The 16,700-nt window shown below is 36.4% G+C and overlaps 1 protein-coding gene across 3 annotated transcripts in view; it reads left to right on the forward strand.

The window, feature by feature from the left end:
• The window catches only part of CBLB (Cbl proto-oncogene B), a 130,389-nt gene that overhangs the window by 88,039 nt on the left and 25,650 nt on the right, over positions 1 to 16,700 (forward strand). For all 3 annotated transcript variants that reach the window (XM_050332613.1, XM_050332614.1, XM_050332615.1), the window contains exons 9-12: positions 23 to 154; positions 4,697 to 4,900; positions 12,540 to 12,725; positions 15,291 to 15,656. In XM_050332613.1, coding sequence (XP_050188570.1) covers positions 23 to 154; positions 4,697 to 4,900; positions 12,540 to 12,725; positions 15,291 to 15,656 — 888 coding nt within the window. The remainder of the gene's footprint in view (positions 1 to 22; positions 155 to 4,696; positions 4,901 to 12,539; positions 12,726 to 15,290; positions 15,657 to 16,700) is intronic.

Below are 16,700 nucleotides of genomic sequence, written 5' to 3' on the forward strand. Positions count from 1 at the left end.
ACTTGACTTTCTTTTGTTACAGGAACAGTATGAATTGTACTGTGAAATGGGCTCCACTTTTCAACTGTGTAAAATCTGTGCAGAGAATGACAAGGATGTGAAGATAGAGCCTTGTGGACACCTTATGTGCACTTCTTGTCTTACAGCATGGCAGGTACTGTTGTAGTTCAATTAGTGGAGAAAAGGATGGATTTCTCTGTTACATTCCTAATTACAGTGCGGGTAAATGTTTACTCTTCCAGGTACAAGGATGTATATATTTGAAATGATAAACTTTTTTATTTTGCAGACCAGAAATCTGTGAAAAACAAAGCTCCAGAAGTGTTTACAGTCTGGACTTGTAGTCTTGCCAGGATCATTTGCTGACTGCTGCTGAATGCAAACTATTTCCTGAGTGTAATGCCTACTCAGACAGTGCAAGCTGGGCATTTGGTGCCAATTCAGTCACCCAGGTCACTTCATGATGTATTCAAAAGGCTCAAAAAGGACAAGTAGAAGCTGGGAACGGATAACTAACTAGATAGCATTTTATAAAGAGAAGGGATGACTTTAGTGAGGGAAGGATTCAGTCAGTAGTACAAGTCATGAAGTGGCCTGTGGAAAATAACCTTAGGATTCATGTGTTTCACATTAATAACAAGCAAAGCACTAAACCACCTTGCTTTAGATGGTTGTTAGACTAAGACATTGAATGGAGGGAAACTCCATTCTCTCAATGTCATTTACAGAATATCCAAAAAACACAGAGACTTTCTGTTGACACTGGTTAGGGTGTTTTGTCCTTCTTGTTTGTGGATACACTAGTCTGTGGGAAATGAAAGAACTGGTACCTTTAGTTCAGCGCAGTTGACCAGTATTTGACCTAAAAAGTGGTATTGAAAGCAGAGGTCATTCCTTGTTACAGCTTCAGACTTTCCCCTAATAGATACTTCTCAAACTGTATCAAACTGTGCTTCTCCCCTTCCCCTTTCTTCTTCCTTACCTGTATTTTATGGGGAGAAGTAAGGGTCATCCAGTTGTCAGACAGGACTCTGTTCCACAGTTAGGCACTATTCTTTGCTTAAAAATGTAATGAGAAGAGTAAAAACAATCCTTGACTCTTGTCCATTTTTGACTTGATTTTAAATGAATTTGTCTCAGTTAATGGGTTTTCATTCTTGTGTATGACATACATCTTCAAGTACTATGGTTCTTCTTTTCTAATTAAGAAATTTTCTATCTAATTGACAAAGCATCTCTGGCAAACCAATATATCAGAAGTATCATTTGAGTTTTTCTTCCATTAGCAATAAAGCTTGCTGAAAAAGAAGTCATCTCAGTTTCCAATTTTGTGTTCTTTGTGATATATGAGTTTGATGCTCCAAACACAAGTCTTTCAAATTGCCCGTACATCAGAAATTCTGAGGAAATTCCATTTGAGGCATACCCAAATAAGAATATTTATTTTACTACTAAGCAGCTGCTGAGATGGAACAATGTTTCTCATTTCAGGAGTACCCTTCCTCTATTGTTTCAAGTTTCATTCTGAATGACAGGCATAGAGCTCTGACTACGCTGATCGTTGACTTAAAAATTTTTGAAAAATTCTGAGGTCTTGTAGATTTTGGGGTTTTTTTGGCTCAGCTGATGGGGCAGAAGGACTGAAATTGCTGGTTTTTTGATTGATGGGTGTCTCATGGCACGATAGCAACATGGTCCAGTGTTGTGCCAGTGATGTGCTCTGATTTTGGAGACTTGAGAAGTTGAAGTCCTCAGTAATTTGGCTGGTGGCTAGGGATTCAGGAAGAGGACAACTGCTGAACATGAGCCAGCAGTGTGCCCAGGTGGCCAAGAAGGCCAATGGCATCCTGGCCTGCATCAGGAACAGTGTGGCCAGCAGGAGCAGGGAAGTGATCCTTCCCCTGTACTCAGCACTGGTGAGGCCACACCTGGAGTGCTGTGTCCAGTTCTGGGCTCCTCAGTTCAGGAAGGACATTGAGGTGCTGGAGCAGGTCCAGAGAAGAGCAACCTGGCTGGTGAAGGGACTCAAACACAAGTCCTTTGAGGAGAGGCTGAGGGAGCTGGAGCTTGTTTAGCCTAGAGAAGAGAAGGGTCAGGGGTGACCTCATCACTCTCTACAACTCCCTGAGAGGAGGTTGTAGCCAGGTGGGGGTCGGTCTCTTCTCCCAGGCAATCAGCAGCAGGACAAGAGGACGCAGTCTTAAACTCTGCCAGGGGAGGTTTAGGTTAGACATTATAAAGAAATTCTTTACAGAGAGAGTGATCAGACATTGGAATGGGCTGCCCAGGGAGGTGATGGAGTCACTGTCCTTGGAGATATTTAAGAAGAGATTGGATGTGGCACTTAGTGGCATGGTCTAGTTGACGGGGTGGTGTTGGGTCATGGGTTGGACTTGATGATCTCTGAGGTCTTTTCCAACCTGGTTGATTCTGTGATTCTGTGAAAGCATTTTAGGCTCAGAACTGACATGTTTGAAAGCGCCAGGCTTTATCAGAACATTGCTACCATCTGTAATTGGTCAGGTACATTTCGGACTTCATTACAAATTTAACTTTTGTGTAATTAGTGAGGCAATGAAGAAATATTACACTGTAACAGCATCAGCTGTTGTGAGCTTCTGGTGGGCTAATGTTTAATTGGCAGCATAATGGCTTATTAGACATGCCTCAAGAGACCCAATACAGATGTTTTCACTAAGCAGAAAAAAATTGAGTATGCAACATCAGATCTACATAGAATACTAGGGATGGTTGAGTTGTTCACGTTTATGGGGATTAACCTCTCAAAGAAGACTTAGTTTACCTGTTGCCTTTCTGTATTATGCAACAAGAGTAAAATCTCATTTTATTCCATAGAAATCTATTCTTGTCTGAAAACTAAATGTCTGGTCTTGATTCTAAAATTGCATATGGGCATACATGCTGCATTGTAAGGTTCACAGTGTTCTAAATAGCCTTTCTGTGGGCATGGACAAGCATATGTGTTCATACAGACATCTCGGATCTCAGTTTTATTTTCTCAGTTGTATTTGTACTGTTCAATAAAAGTCTTTGCTGCTGTGATTCATTATCAGTACTTTTGAAAAGAAAGGACAGAAAGGACAGGAACTGCTGGTTCAGAACTATTTTCCAACAGATACAAGAAAGCCTTGAAAACTAAAAGCTCTTTGCCTCATCAATGAGGCTGCTTCTAGAAAGTGAAGCTGTAAGGAAATGTATAAAATAAGAAAAGACTTCTACTCCACTTGACAGTGGCAATAGGACCATATAATTTGGAGGTGCTCTTTGAGGTAGAAATATGGACTAGTTATTTGTAGTTAGGGTACTGAAAGTAGAGTACGTGTATCTTTCCATACAGAATGAAAATCCAGTACTAGTCATGCAAATAGACAAGACTGTCAGGAGACATCATTTATACTTATCTGGCCTTGGGATACAGTTCTTCCACAAACTCTAAAATCATCTGTCAGTTTAGTAAGACTGGCAAGTGTCAAGATAAAAATAATGCTAGAAAAAAATTAAAGCTGTTCTTTCTCCTGAGAAATCCAAAACCTGTGCTTGCTTGATTATATTACAGAATAGGTAAGTTGTTTAGAATTAACTTTGGTGTACATACACTTTTTAGCTGTCTGTCTCCCTGAGTACAGATGTGACATGATGTGATTTCTGGTTTCACTTTGAATTATCTTAATCTCTCAAAGCTTCAGGGCTCTTCTGGGTATGGGTTTGGTTTATGTTTTGTCCTTTTTTTTGGGGGGTGGGTATTTAAGGTGTTTTGGGTTTTTTGTTGGTTTGCCTGGGTTTTGTTGTTTTGGTTTTTTATACAATTCCACGTTGTGCCTCTTGATGGAAATATTTCTTCATAAGTGCTTGAAAGACTTTTCTCTTATATTTTTGCTTATTAGTAACCTGAAATCTTTAAAGACTTTTTGGTTACTTCATATGAGGAAAAATATATTTTTAGAATAAGCAAAAGAAAGTGAATATGACTACTTGAAAATCATTGAACGTGCACCACTTAGAAATTAAAATTTAAGTGGTTCCTGTTTCCGATAACGTGTGAAAATAGTTCCTTGTTTTATATAATTTATGAAAAATGTATTTAAGTCCTGGTTTGTTAAACATGTTAAAAAATGTTTGTAGCTTTAGGTGTTCTGAATGCACATTGCTGTATGCTGGTAATGTTGCAGCCATGGTGGACTGTATATGTTTTTCAGAGAATAAGAGCTGCATGCTGTAAAGCTTGTCTGCATTTCCTAACTTCAAATCAAAAAGAAATACTTTATGTTTAATATAAAAGATATATAATAAAATACATTATGTCTGTCTACACACCTTGCCTTCTTTCTCTTGGAGAAATAGCAAAATGATAAGCCTAAAAGGCTAGGTGTTACTTCCTGACCTCTAATATTAAGACTGCTTTGGTACTTTGTAGGGATAATAGTTTCATTTTGATTAGTTATCCTTAAGTGAAGCTTAAAATGAAGAGAGAACGTTTTAAAAATGTTGTCATTTTAAGATTTATTATAGTTAAATATTTGTTAATCAGTTTCCTGTTCACTCCAGTACTTCTTTACAAGCTTTTCAAGACTGGTCAAGGATGTTTCTTTGTAGAAAGATTTAAATCTACTTTTAAAATTATTTCTATTTATTATTTTTTAAAATTTATCTACTTTTTTTTTTTGTCTTGCCATAGGAATCTGATGGCCAAGGCTGTCCTTTCTGCCGCTGTGAAATCAAAGGAACTGAACCAATCATTGTGGATCCCTTTGATCCAAGGGATGAAAACTCCAGGTGCTGCAGTATTATTGATAGCTTTAGTATGCCCATGTTGGACTTGGATGATGATGATGATAGAGAAGAGTCTTTAATGATGAATCGTTTGGCTTCAGTCCGAAAGGTGAGTTTTCAACCACTCTACAACAGCTAAAGTTTGATGTTTGTAAATTAAGCTGCCTGTAACTTCAAAAAATGAGAGCTTGCACGTCATGCTCTAGGCTTCAGCAAATCACTGGACAGTTCTTGGGTTGAAAAAACAAAATGCATCAATAGTACAACATTAACACTGAAGTTGAATAGGAGAAAAAAATTATTCCAGATTCTCAGCTATGAGAACTGTGTTAACTTTGTTTATAATGGACAAAGTGTGAGTCTGCACTTGCTGAGACTGTTATCCAAACTACACTGTATGGATAATTCCCTGAGCTTTTATTTGTAAGGAACAAAAAGATTTATATATACATATATTACTAATTTTCTACACTGTGTGTATACACATGCATATAATGTTTTAGGATTAAACTTGAGTTTCTAAACAAGTTATAAATAATATTACTTTGTAAAGATGACTAGGCACCCAATTCATATTGCACACAAGTAGCTTTTAATCATGTTTCATGTGGGTTGTCTATGATGTCTTTTCTGGTTTTTTAGTATTAGGTACTTTTAGTGGGAAAAGTACTTATGAGATTATTCATAGTGACTTTGTGCTTTGGGATGTTTTTTGTCCTGAAAGTACTCTGTGTTAAATTTTGGGATCTTTCTTTGGACACAGGAGATTTTATTACTGATAAATAAGCATTATCCTTAACAAAAGTTTATTTTATGGTGATAGTTTTCACTACTTTATTTTAGCCTGGAATAGATACTGTCATAGTCTATGCAACACTGATTTTGACAGTGCATTTTCTAGATTTTACCTTTTACTAAGGTCATCTATATTGAGCAGTTGCCTTGGAATTAATTCTGTAATGTCTTACTCTTCCATTTCCTTATCATTTTATTTGTAAAAACAATCCCAACACGTGCTTCACCCTCATATCTCAGAGTATCTGTCAGTTAATATACACATTTCTGATATCCTTCCTAACCTTTTAAGGCTTATGAATCATTCTTGTGTTGTGTACGTAATACAACATGGTCTACCCTTGGGAACAGTTTATTCTTCCTGCCTGGACTTAAATTGTGGTCTGCAGCCTGACCTCTGTGAGATAGCTTTGAATTGATGGGCTTTTATAACACTATCACTTCCATGATAAGGCAAAAACGCATTATGCCTTTATCAAAAGACGGAACAATAGGCTTTACAATAAGAAGCCTTCGGTATCCACCAAGTGCTTGAGTGCTTTGGTGCCTTGCTGGTTTTGTTTCATTAATTTCACTGTTCAGTGAAAAAAAACCTACTAATTATCCCTGAAGTGTAGGAACAGAATTTTTCGCTCTGTTAAACCTCTTGAAGTCCTTACTTGAAATTCTTGAATTATTGGGTCATTTAATGATTTTTCAGCTGCTGTTTTCATCTTTAAAATGTTACCAGTGGTTGTGCTGTGATGCTCTTAACCATACCCCATGTGTGGAATATAGCGTTGTTTATATACACTTTTTGTTGGTAATGTCTTCATCAACCTTGTCTTTTTTGAATCATTATTTATTTTGCCTGCTAAGCAGTGTTTCTTTGTAGCCTGCTAAAAGAAATTATTTTTTTTCTCTAACATGTAGAACTTTACTCTTTTTTAAATTTTCTTTTGTTTATTGTTAATGCTGTCAATATGAACATGCTACTGCATAATGACTGCGTTGTAGTAACTTAATTTGTTCAAACAATGGAAGTTGATGACAAAGACAATTTAGCTCTTGCTGATACTGTAGTTACTTTGTAATCTCAGTGAACAAATTTTTCAATTCTTGCTTTGTTGCAAAGACTGCTTTATGCTTTCTCAACGTAAAACTGTTAATCCTTGAAAATCAAATGGGCTGTATTTGTCTCAGATCACCTGGCTAGACCATATGGTGTTCTGAGAAAAATCTGGCTAGTAGTGAGCTGGGATGTTAACCTTGCTAGAGGAGAAGAGTTCTGGGGACATGAAGTTCTGATGAAAGTAACTGTAGGGCTTCACGATGTGTTGAGGAAATACATCAGTCAGATATCAGAAAAATATGAGTTCTGCAGTTTATCATTCTTATCCCTGAGGTATACTTAGAAACTGTAAGAGGTATCTGAATTAAGGCACTGAAGGACCTCAGACTTGGAATTGCTTCAAGGAAAAGAATAATCACGAAGCTCCTTACTCAATTCTTTAATGGAATGAGTAGATGGATACACATGAAGAAAAATGAATCATTCTTGTTAGGTGTTGTGTATGAGTCAGCAGCAGCAGCAGCAGTTCAGCTGTAACAGAGGCTTTAGAGAAATCCATTGCAATTAGTCTGTTTATCTGCCTCATCAAGCAGCTTAGGTTTTTTTTTAATTTCCAAATTGTTTTCAGATATTTCTTTATGAAAGAAAGATGAAGAGTGATGTCGAAAGCCTCTGTTAATTGTTTCATTGCTGAGAAATTTCCAGCCCTGTGGTATCAGATTAGCTAATGCAGTTCTTGCCTGAAATGTTCCTTTTCTCAGCTCTATACCACTTGTTCTAGCACTTCTTTTAAAAAGAAAGAAAGAAAAAAAGGAAAATGGATAGTGCAGGAGTTCTTCTTAAGGGCAAATAATTTTGAATTCATAAGTGCTAAGGTAATTGTTTGATCCAAATAATATCCCATGAAAACAGAGGGCCCTATCAGCATAGAAAACTATGAGGTTTTCAACAGTTTAAAGTGAATTAACATTCTCTAGAAATACTTTCTTCTAAAATTAGATGAAGCTGACTTAGGCTTCTTGCAGCAGATGACTTAGGTCAAATTTAGTAAATCATGACAAAAACTCTTGGTTCTCAAAATATGGGAGGAGACTGCTTAAGCCCCTCCCCGCTTTCCATATTATTATGTTGACTTTTTTCTGGTAATGGAAAATGGCATATGATACATAATAACAATGTTTTTTGTTTCATCTTTTAACATACAAGGGCTATGTAAAAAAATACTTCAAATGTGTATCCTGGTATTCCCTTCATCTGTATATTCTTAACTCATTTCCTTCTTACTGGTACACTTGGTTTGTGGGATTTTATTAAAATCACATCACTCAACAAGAGTCCTTAACTGCTTCATTATTAGTATTTGAAAGAGGTAAAATGCTAGCAGGCAGTGTCCCTCCCCTGGTTAAGATAGATTTTACTGATTCTTTTGGCAGTGTGGTACTGACTTGGACAGGCTTAACTCCTTCTCCCTCCTTCACATGCAGTTTGTTGGGTCAGCAAAGGAAAGATCAAATAGGGAATAAACCAGTCTTTGTAAAAAAAAGGTTTACAACCATCAGTGTTAAGTGATGCAACTCTATATCCTCATATAAATTTTGAAGTCCAGATAATACTAATCTGTCTAGATTAGAACTTATCTTAACAAGAAATAACAAATATGTGATTTACTTGTACTGGATTATAAATCAAGAAACTTAGAGAACTATTTGGAAATGAGAAGTCCATTTCTGGTGTAGGTCTGCTTGGACCTTCTTAGATGTCTTATAAAATTTATGATTTTGCTCCAACAGTCAGGATAGTATATTCCTCAGTGAATCACTTGTTAGGATTTATGTTGAGTATGCTTTTCATGTCTGTCTATCTGGGAGAAAAGTATTTGAGTATTTAAAGCCAAGATCTTTGATTCAATAGCCTGACTGTTAATATTTCCATCAGAAAAACCTTGACTAGAAATTTTAATCAGTGTTGGCAGCAGGCTTTTTCTTGAATTCACATCTGCCATGGCAAACTGATACCAGTATATCCCAGTAATAAATACATCTGATGAAATAACACAAGTGTGGTCCATTCTGCAGTACAGTTGCAGAGTAAGTCACAGCTGCTTTTCCCTTGGCAGCAGTCACACCAACCAGATGAAGTCCATGTTGTTACAAAGGAGTCTGTGTTCTTTTCCTTAATTACATCTTTATTGCACAGGTCTGTGTGTGTTGCAGCAGAGCCCCTTTGTACGCTGAAGGTCTGTCTTCTGTCACTGCCAGTTCATTTGAGTTAGTTTTTGTCTTAATCACTTGCTTGTTTTATCTTTTTGTCACTGTGCTCTCTCGTTGCACATTTATTTCCAGCAAACACAAAATGCACAGAAATCTCTAGTAGGTGACAAACAGAAACATTTTAAATCTCTTCATCCTTAGGGAGTCTGCCAAAATTGTAGGTATTGTGTACATGTGTTAAAGCCCTGCTATCCACACGAGATGCAGCCATCTCGGTGGCCTAGCTGTTAATACATATCAGATTGATGCAGCTAGTCAGGTTGGACGGGGCTGGACTGAAAAATATGGGACTTCCAAAATGTGAATATGATGGAAATCTGATAACTGAATGATGATGAAAACATTTTTGCTGCTGTGGAATGTTTTTTTGTTTTGTTTTGTTTTTCTTTTAGTATCAGTAGATCTAAACAAGGAATCATAATTTTTAGTTTGTCCCAGCAAAGCTTTCAATTTTAGTTCAGCACCAGTAGGTGATATGGATTAAGCTTTCTTGTGGGGGAAGGGAAACTGCTTTTGCTTGGAGCTGTTTTCCTTGTTTTCTTTTTTTTTTCTTCTGCCTTATAAGTTACTCTTTAACCTGTCAGTCATCATCAGTTCCCTTTTTAAAATCTCTGGGGCCAAAGCATGTTGTGATAACGTGGTGGCTGTAGGCAGTAGTAGTCCAGGTGACTGAAAAATTACTTCACTGTTTTGAAACAAGGCATAACAAGACATTAATGTAAACTTAAAGTCCTTTCACATATTCACTGCCTTGAAAATGTTCCATTTCATTTTGGTAGTTGTGGGTTACCATCCATAGAGTGTGGTGGGTTCAGATAGCCAAATACCAAATATATGCAGAACTAGAAGTTTATCGCATAAATCAAATCTCTTGTTCAATTGGGTTAAGAACATGTCAATTTTAAAATTCTTGCAACTGTTAAATGAATTTTCATATTATTCTAATTTTTGTTAGTGCCTATTCCATACTAGGTGTGTCTTTCAGCCACTTGTTTTTGTAAATCAGAGAATAGCATCAGTCCCTACCAGGTTTTAAATGCAAATATTTCCATGATTTTTGTCTCTGCTGAGGTTAGACTGTTGTAATGGCAAGAGAGAAGAGGTCTGACATGGATGGGACCAGTGGGCTCGGTGAGGGAGGAGTGTATCATTTTACCTAGTGATTCTTTGGAGCAGAACTGTGTAAGAGAAGGTCACCATATAGAAACAGGGACCACTATTCTTCGAACGATGTCACTACAATGTTGTTCACTTGGCTGGGGGGTTCTTACAGCCCCATACAGTGTGACATTTGAGACTGTCATGTTGCTCTCTGAGGAAATTGCATTAATTAGTGTGATGGTGCGACAATTAGAACATCTTAAATTCCAAACAAATATTTCCTGTCAAGTAATCTATTTCCAGTATTTCCTATTTTCCTTATTCTTTGTTTCCAACTCCTATTACATGTAAGTTTGTTCTTCTGGAACAATTCCCTGCTGACTGAAATACATTATGTTGTGCAACGCCATAAAATGTTGAGACTTAACTACAGCACTTTCATTTTTTTAAAAGAACTGCATCTTTTTGGAGGCGTGACTTGCTTATTTGGTTCTGTTTCAGCTAATTCGCGAAATAAATTCATTTTCTGTCTGCTGAAGCCAATCCATTGAATGTATTATATTGCATGGTTCTTGGCTTTCGGGAATGCTTGGTGGAGTTATAGCTAAACTTTGAAAACTAATGCTATTAAATGATACAGTGTTTATTATGCTATTTAACTGATGCTTTCTGGTAAGGAAAATGAATTGACATTCAGTTTATAGTAATTTTATAATTACGGTTTCTCAGGCACGCTTGTGAGATACATATCTAACTTAGTTATTCAGCTTTCCATAATGTTCAGAAGGGCTAAACACTTCAATCATTCGTGTTTATCTTCATGGTCTTCCACTCAAGGACAGAGGCATTCACCAATTAAAGAAAACAAAGACAATTTAAAGACTATATTCAAATCACTCAATAGGAACATTACAACCACTTCTTCACCGAAGAGAGAAACTGTGAAACTTCTGGTAGCCAGGAAGAGAATAAATCCTGAATTGCTTGGTCTCCTGAAGGTGAATGTTTAGTCGTGACACTGAGCTTACCCGAAGCTGTAGACGAGGGAAGACCCTAAATAGGAACAAAAAAAATTATCCTGACAATGGAATTGCACCTTAACCTTCTGGCTCTTCAACTCCTCCTCACCCCTCTCTTGGATTTTCTTTCCCTGTCAACAGTAATATTGTGGTGTCACCTATTTTTGAAGGAAATGTGGTAGCAGTCCCACTTGTATAAAACAGGATATTGAACTAAGTTTTAGTACAGAGCATTGAGTAAGGAGTTGGTACACTAGATCCTTTTCCTGGATCTCCTTTTGAATTTATAAAGTTTCTTCGATATAGTCACTGTATTTAAAGAAAGATAATGTTGTTTACTTGTTTACCTTGTTAAAGAACTTTCTAGTCTCATCCCATTTATCACCATGGGATATACAGCATTTGTGAGACAAACCTTATGAAAATAGGGGGAAGTTTTGATTTATCAAAGTGGCTTAGCCTACAGATGGGTGTTGTTTTGTGAGCACTTTTTTATTTTTGCCTTAAGAAGGTGGCAGATTGTTACCCTCTGCAGGCAGACTCTGGCACAGAACAGTGGGATGCCTCAGTGCACAAGTGGCCCAAGGCTGATGCTTGGTGTGAATGTCTTCCAGCTACTCGTGTCTGCTGTCAGGGAAAGCACAGAACATCCAGGTTTACTTACAGTGCACTGAAACTCATACAGTGAGCTCACAGAAAGAACTTAAACTGATTTATGCAAACACCTGAACTGTGTTTGTTAAAACTGAGCCAGATGAGGGTCAGGAAGTAGCTGCATAACTAGGTGGGGCTTATATTGAGGGTTCTGATGAATATTCAGATATTCAGTTCTGATGAATCTGAAAGGGCAACTCAAGAAAAAAAGTTGTACTTTGTCACTGGAAGGGGATGTTAGGGGTGTGTGTTATTAGTTTAGTATTTGCTAAAACAATAAACTAAATTGTTCTGAAAGGATTTTTGTAATTCCTTCTTCGTTTATTTGTTAACTTCTTTGCCTACTGACTTGCTGATGATTTTAGATGGTAAGTTTTCAGAAGACATACATTCTGTTTATATGGAAGTGTGGTGTGAAAGTGGGCTTTAGTAAACACACAATATCATAGATGTCCAGGTTTTAAAAGTAATTTACAGAATTTTAGATTGAATACTGTCTATTAATAAAAGTTATCAAGGCCAGCAGCACTACAGCTGAATTTATGTTTGTGGATTTTTTCATCATGTTTGACAAGGATTGTTTGTTTTTTGTACAAATGGCTGGCATATATATTCTTCTGTTTTCATCACAAGTTAGCACAGGTCTTAGTTTTGAGGCAGAATGACTTGTAGACTTGTAGACTTCTTTTTCAGTAGCTGTAAGATGAGCTCCTATACTGTCTATTAATTGAAAGAGCAGCAGATGTTCATTATGATAAATGACTATTAGTAAGTATTACCAAATGTTTTAGTTGTGATATGGAAGTTGTATACTTGATCATCAGGTAAATAGTAATTTATTTTTATTCTGTCTTGAAGTGCAATGAGAGGCAAAACTCACCAGTGACTTCCCCAGGATCTTCCCCCCTTGCACAAAGAAGAAAACCGCTTCCAGACCCCCTGCAAATACCACACCTTAGTCTTCCACCTGTACCTCCTCGTCTGGATCTGATTCAGAAGGGGGTAGCACGATCACCATGTGCCAGTCCAACTGGGTCACCAAAGGTAAGTCTTAATGGACCATGATTTCTTGATAGAAGGATACTGAGCAATCATATTTGATTGTTTTCAAGGTGAATTTTCTTGTTTGTTTTGGAAGATGAACTGTTTCAAAACTTTCCATATGTATTTTCTTTTTTCAGGAGTTAGCTCTGTCCAAAAGAACTTTAACTCCTTCTTGCTTAGGGAAATTGTAGATTAGATCCACATTGATGAAGTCTCTTATATCTTTCCATAACACTTTACGTAGTTAAATGTTTCTGACTACATGTGTTGGTCAAATGTGACTTCATTTTGTCTGATGATTATATTGTGCTTGGTTATGGTCAGAATTTTAAAGACATTGCAGTAATGGATCAGTTCTGTAATAAACTCCGATTAATGAAAATAAATAGAAACTAAAGTTTCCTGAAAATAGATTTAAAGGTCATTATCTCATTAAAATTATATGTTTTCCTCTCATGATGATTTATGATTAATTTCCACAGTGTCCTTACAAGAAAAATGTATGCTGATACACTGCTTTCAGAAGCTTAAATAGCATATAATAGGACTCGAGTTTCAAGGAAAATAATAATGACTCTATAGCTAATAAGTTGTATGCTGTGTTTTGTAAAACTAATGATACTAAAGATTCAATGATTTTTTGAGTGGATAAGCATGAAGGAGAACAAATACTGTTTGTTGCTCTCCGTTAGAAGTAGATTGTTTTGTTGTAATTGCTGTATAGAGAGAACAAGTTAGATTTAAATTTTTCATTTTTAGATGATGAATAAAAATTCAAGTTCAAAACATGACTTGAAACCCATGTGCTCATAATAATCCTGTTTGAAGTACCCTATTTCTTTTGTCAGGTTTTTACTTTCAGCTTAAAAATCAACATCTAGTGGTTCTAGTGGTTTACAAGTTAGAAGAAAAAATAGAAGTTTGAATAATTTCTTTAATCTTCTTTCATAATTTCCTATATTATGCAAGGGAATTTGTAGCACACTGAGGATATACACAAAACATATGCCACATCCATTAAAATTAATTTTATAATAGCATTTTTTACAGAGTTCATGGCTTAAAAAACCAAAAAACCAAAAAAAACCACAAAACCAGAAATACCATTAACGCTGCTTTAATATTTTGAAAATTCTTTTTTCTGTGAAACTTTTTCCTGGAAAAAAAAATATTCATGGAGTATAAGGGAAATGGGATGGAGGCAATGAAGAATAATTTCATACTTTAAAAAAATGCATATTTAAGAAAAAAAAAAAAGCTGGTTTAGTCCTGCCAAAACTGCTACTTCAGTTAAAAAAACTTTTTTATATTTCTGGAGTTAAAAACTGTAATTTATAACTATAAACTATAACCAAAAATCTGGACCTAGCTATTATGTTCCTGTCTTAACAGTGAGAAGAACTATTTTTCTTAACTAGCAGCTGAATTAAATGCTTCTTTATTTAGTATAGTGTCCTTTTCATATGAATAAACCTGTAGATAAAATAACTTTATTTTCAATTCAAGTAATGTGTTAAGGTGTTGCTTGAAGAATAGTACTGGGCTAACCAGTGAAGCGAAAGTAAATGTTATTATTACTTTAAATCTTTCCTGACTCCCATTTCTTAAAGTGGTAATAATATATGAAGGCTTACCAAAGTTGGAGAAAATTACACGTTCCAAGGGAAATAATCTTCCCTGCATTTCTTCTGGTAGGTGGAGATAAAATATTCATAAAGACCTGGCCCAACTGTTACTTTGTAAAATGCCATTAGTAAACCACTCTTAATGAGAATGTTTTGGTTTTGTCAGATTTGTGATCTTAGAGAATATGCAGCTACCCGTATAAGTTTTTTCCCTGATAAATTAGTTTTCAGTCTTTTAGTATCAGTATACATAATTTTAGAAAACATTTAACCATTTTATGATGTAATTCAGTACTGAGAAAGAAAGTATTTTGGCAAAAGTTGTTTGCAGATGATCTAACTGCAAATATAACTGCATACTAATTATCTTGTTACCTGAAAAATTGAACTGCAGTTAAACAAATTGGGCACTCTAACAATGCATGTCATCCCTACGTATATAATTAAAAATGAAATAATTGTTTCTTCTTCTACTTGCTCCCTAATCATTGATTTTTTTTTTTTTTTTTTTGGTGCTCATTTACTGTCACCAGGTCATTCCCCTGGGATGTGGGTTTTGCTTTCTTCGGGTTTTTTTGTCTGCATCAAGAAGTCTGTTTTTTCCAAACATTCCTCAGAATACATTTCAACAGGCGAATATGTGATTCAAATAATCAATGCCAAGGATACTGGAAAAAAACTTTGTGGCCAAATAAACATACCTCAGTTAGTTGTCTTTTCTGCTTTCCACTCCTCCCTTGAGTTACTCATGAACAACAGAAATGGGGAACATGCTTTCTGAACAGGGGCCAGGTTGTCTGCAGAATGCAGACATTTAACCTACTGGCAAGTGCTCTTGTGATGATGCCAAGAAAATATCTCCATTAGAACTGGTAAAGCCACACTTGATCGTCAGAAATATATCTAACTTTCCTTTCTTTTAACTTACTGTGGCGTTTAGTCTTCTCCTTGTATGGTGAGGAAACAAGACAAACCTTTGCCAGCACCACCACCTCCCTTGCGAGATCCTCCACCACCGCCACCAGAGAGACCTCCACCAATTCCACCAGACAACAGGATAAGCAGACACCTGCATCATCCAGAAAGTGTGCCTTCCAGAGACCAGCCGATGCCCCTCGAAGGATGGTGTCCCAGAGATGTGTTTGGGACGAGTCAGTTGGTAGGATGTCGAATGGGGAGCGATGCCTCTCCCAAACCAGGACTGACTGCAATTTCAAACGTAAATGGAAGGCACAACCGCGGAAGTTCTGATCCAGGATTTATGAGGAAACACAGACGTCACGAGCTGCCTGCAGAAGGTGCCAAGGTATTTCAAATGAACTGTATGTTGAATCCTTATTTGATAACCTACTGCAGCATTGTCTTGCATTGGCTAAAACACTGTTTATATTGGTCGGTGTTGACCTGTGGTTTCTGAGTCTTCACTGTTGATACTTAGTAATAAGCCTATCGTAAGGAAATGGTTTGTTAAATATTGTAATTTGTAAAGCAAAAGTACATGAGGGTCTGAGTTACAATTTTCACATCACACCCTCAAAAAATGTCTTGAAGAGAAAATTTTAGATGTACTATATTCTTTAGCAAATCATCCATGATATACTGTAATATAGTTATATAACATCTCAGGTCCACTTTGGAAGTGTCATATGCCAAAACTGTGTATGCATTTGCTGATGGAATAGATGTTCCAGTTAGTTCTGTTGTAGGTGAGGTGAGGACTTAGTAACCTCTTCAGTCTGTAATGTATGCAATATCTATAAATGATGCATGCAGGTATACTTAAATTATCACATATATGGTGGCATTAACATAAAAACTAAATATTCTAAAGGTTACTTGCATTGTTCATCAGTAAAGCTTACTTTCAAAAGATCTTTAAATTAGTCATGATGTTCAGTATACTCTCATGAAAAAGATCTAACTTGCCTTGACCTGAAGAAAGATAAAATAAAGCCAAGCTAAATGTAGAATGATTTATTGTGTCTTTACCACTGCCTATATGGACTGCATCCTTGAAAGTGCTCAGTGGCACAGCCTTTAGCTGAATTTTTTCCTCCTTCATACTTAAATCAGAACTCTAATTGCCAGAGTTGTACAGTGTTGTAATTTGTCTGTAGCGGTTTATGACTTCTCTTGGACAAATGTCCAATGTAATAATCCATTTCAGAGTTGTCACTTGAAACCTTTCCACTAATTGTCTGGCTTGGTTTGGGTAGGGATTTGCTTGTCACCCACAGGAGAAAGATGTTTTCCTGTTCTCAGCTGCATGGCTATAACTATTATGTTTCTTCTTTTTTTAAAAAAAAAAAGAAGGATCGTTTCTGTATGTTACTTCAAGATACCTGAGGAG

This window comes from Myiozetetes cayanensis, unplaced genomic scaffold (genome assembly GCF_022539395.1).
Source record: "Myiozetetes cayanensis isolate MyiCay16 unplaced genomic scaffold, myiCay2020 scf5-8, whole genome shotgun sequence".
In the NCBI taxonomy this organism is placed as follows: Eukaryota; Metazoa; Chordata; class Aves; order Passeriformes; family Tyrannidae; genus Myiozetetes; species Myiozetetes cayanensis.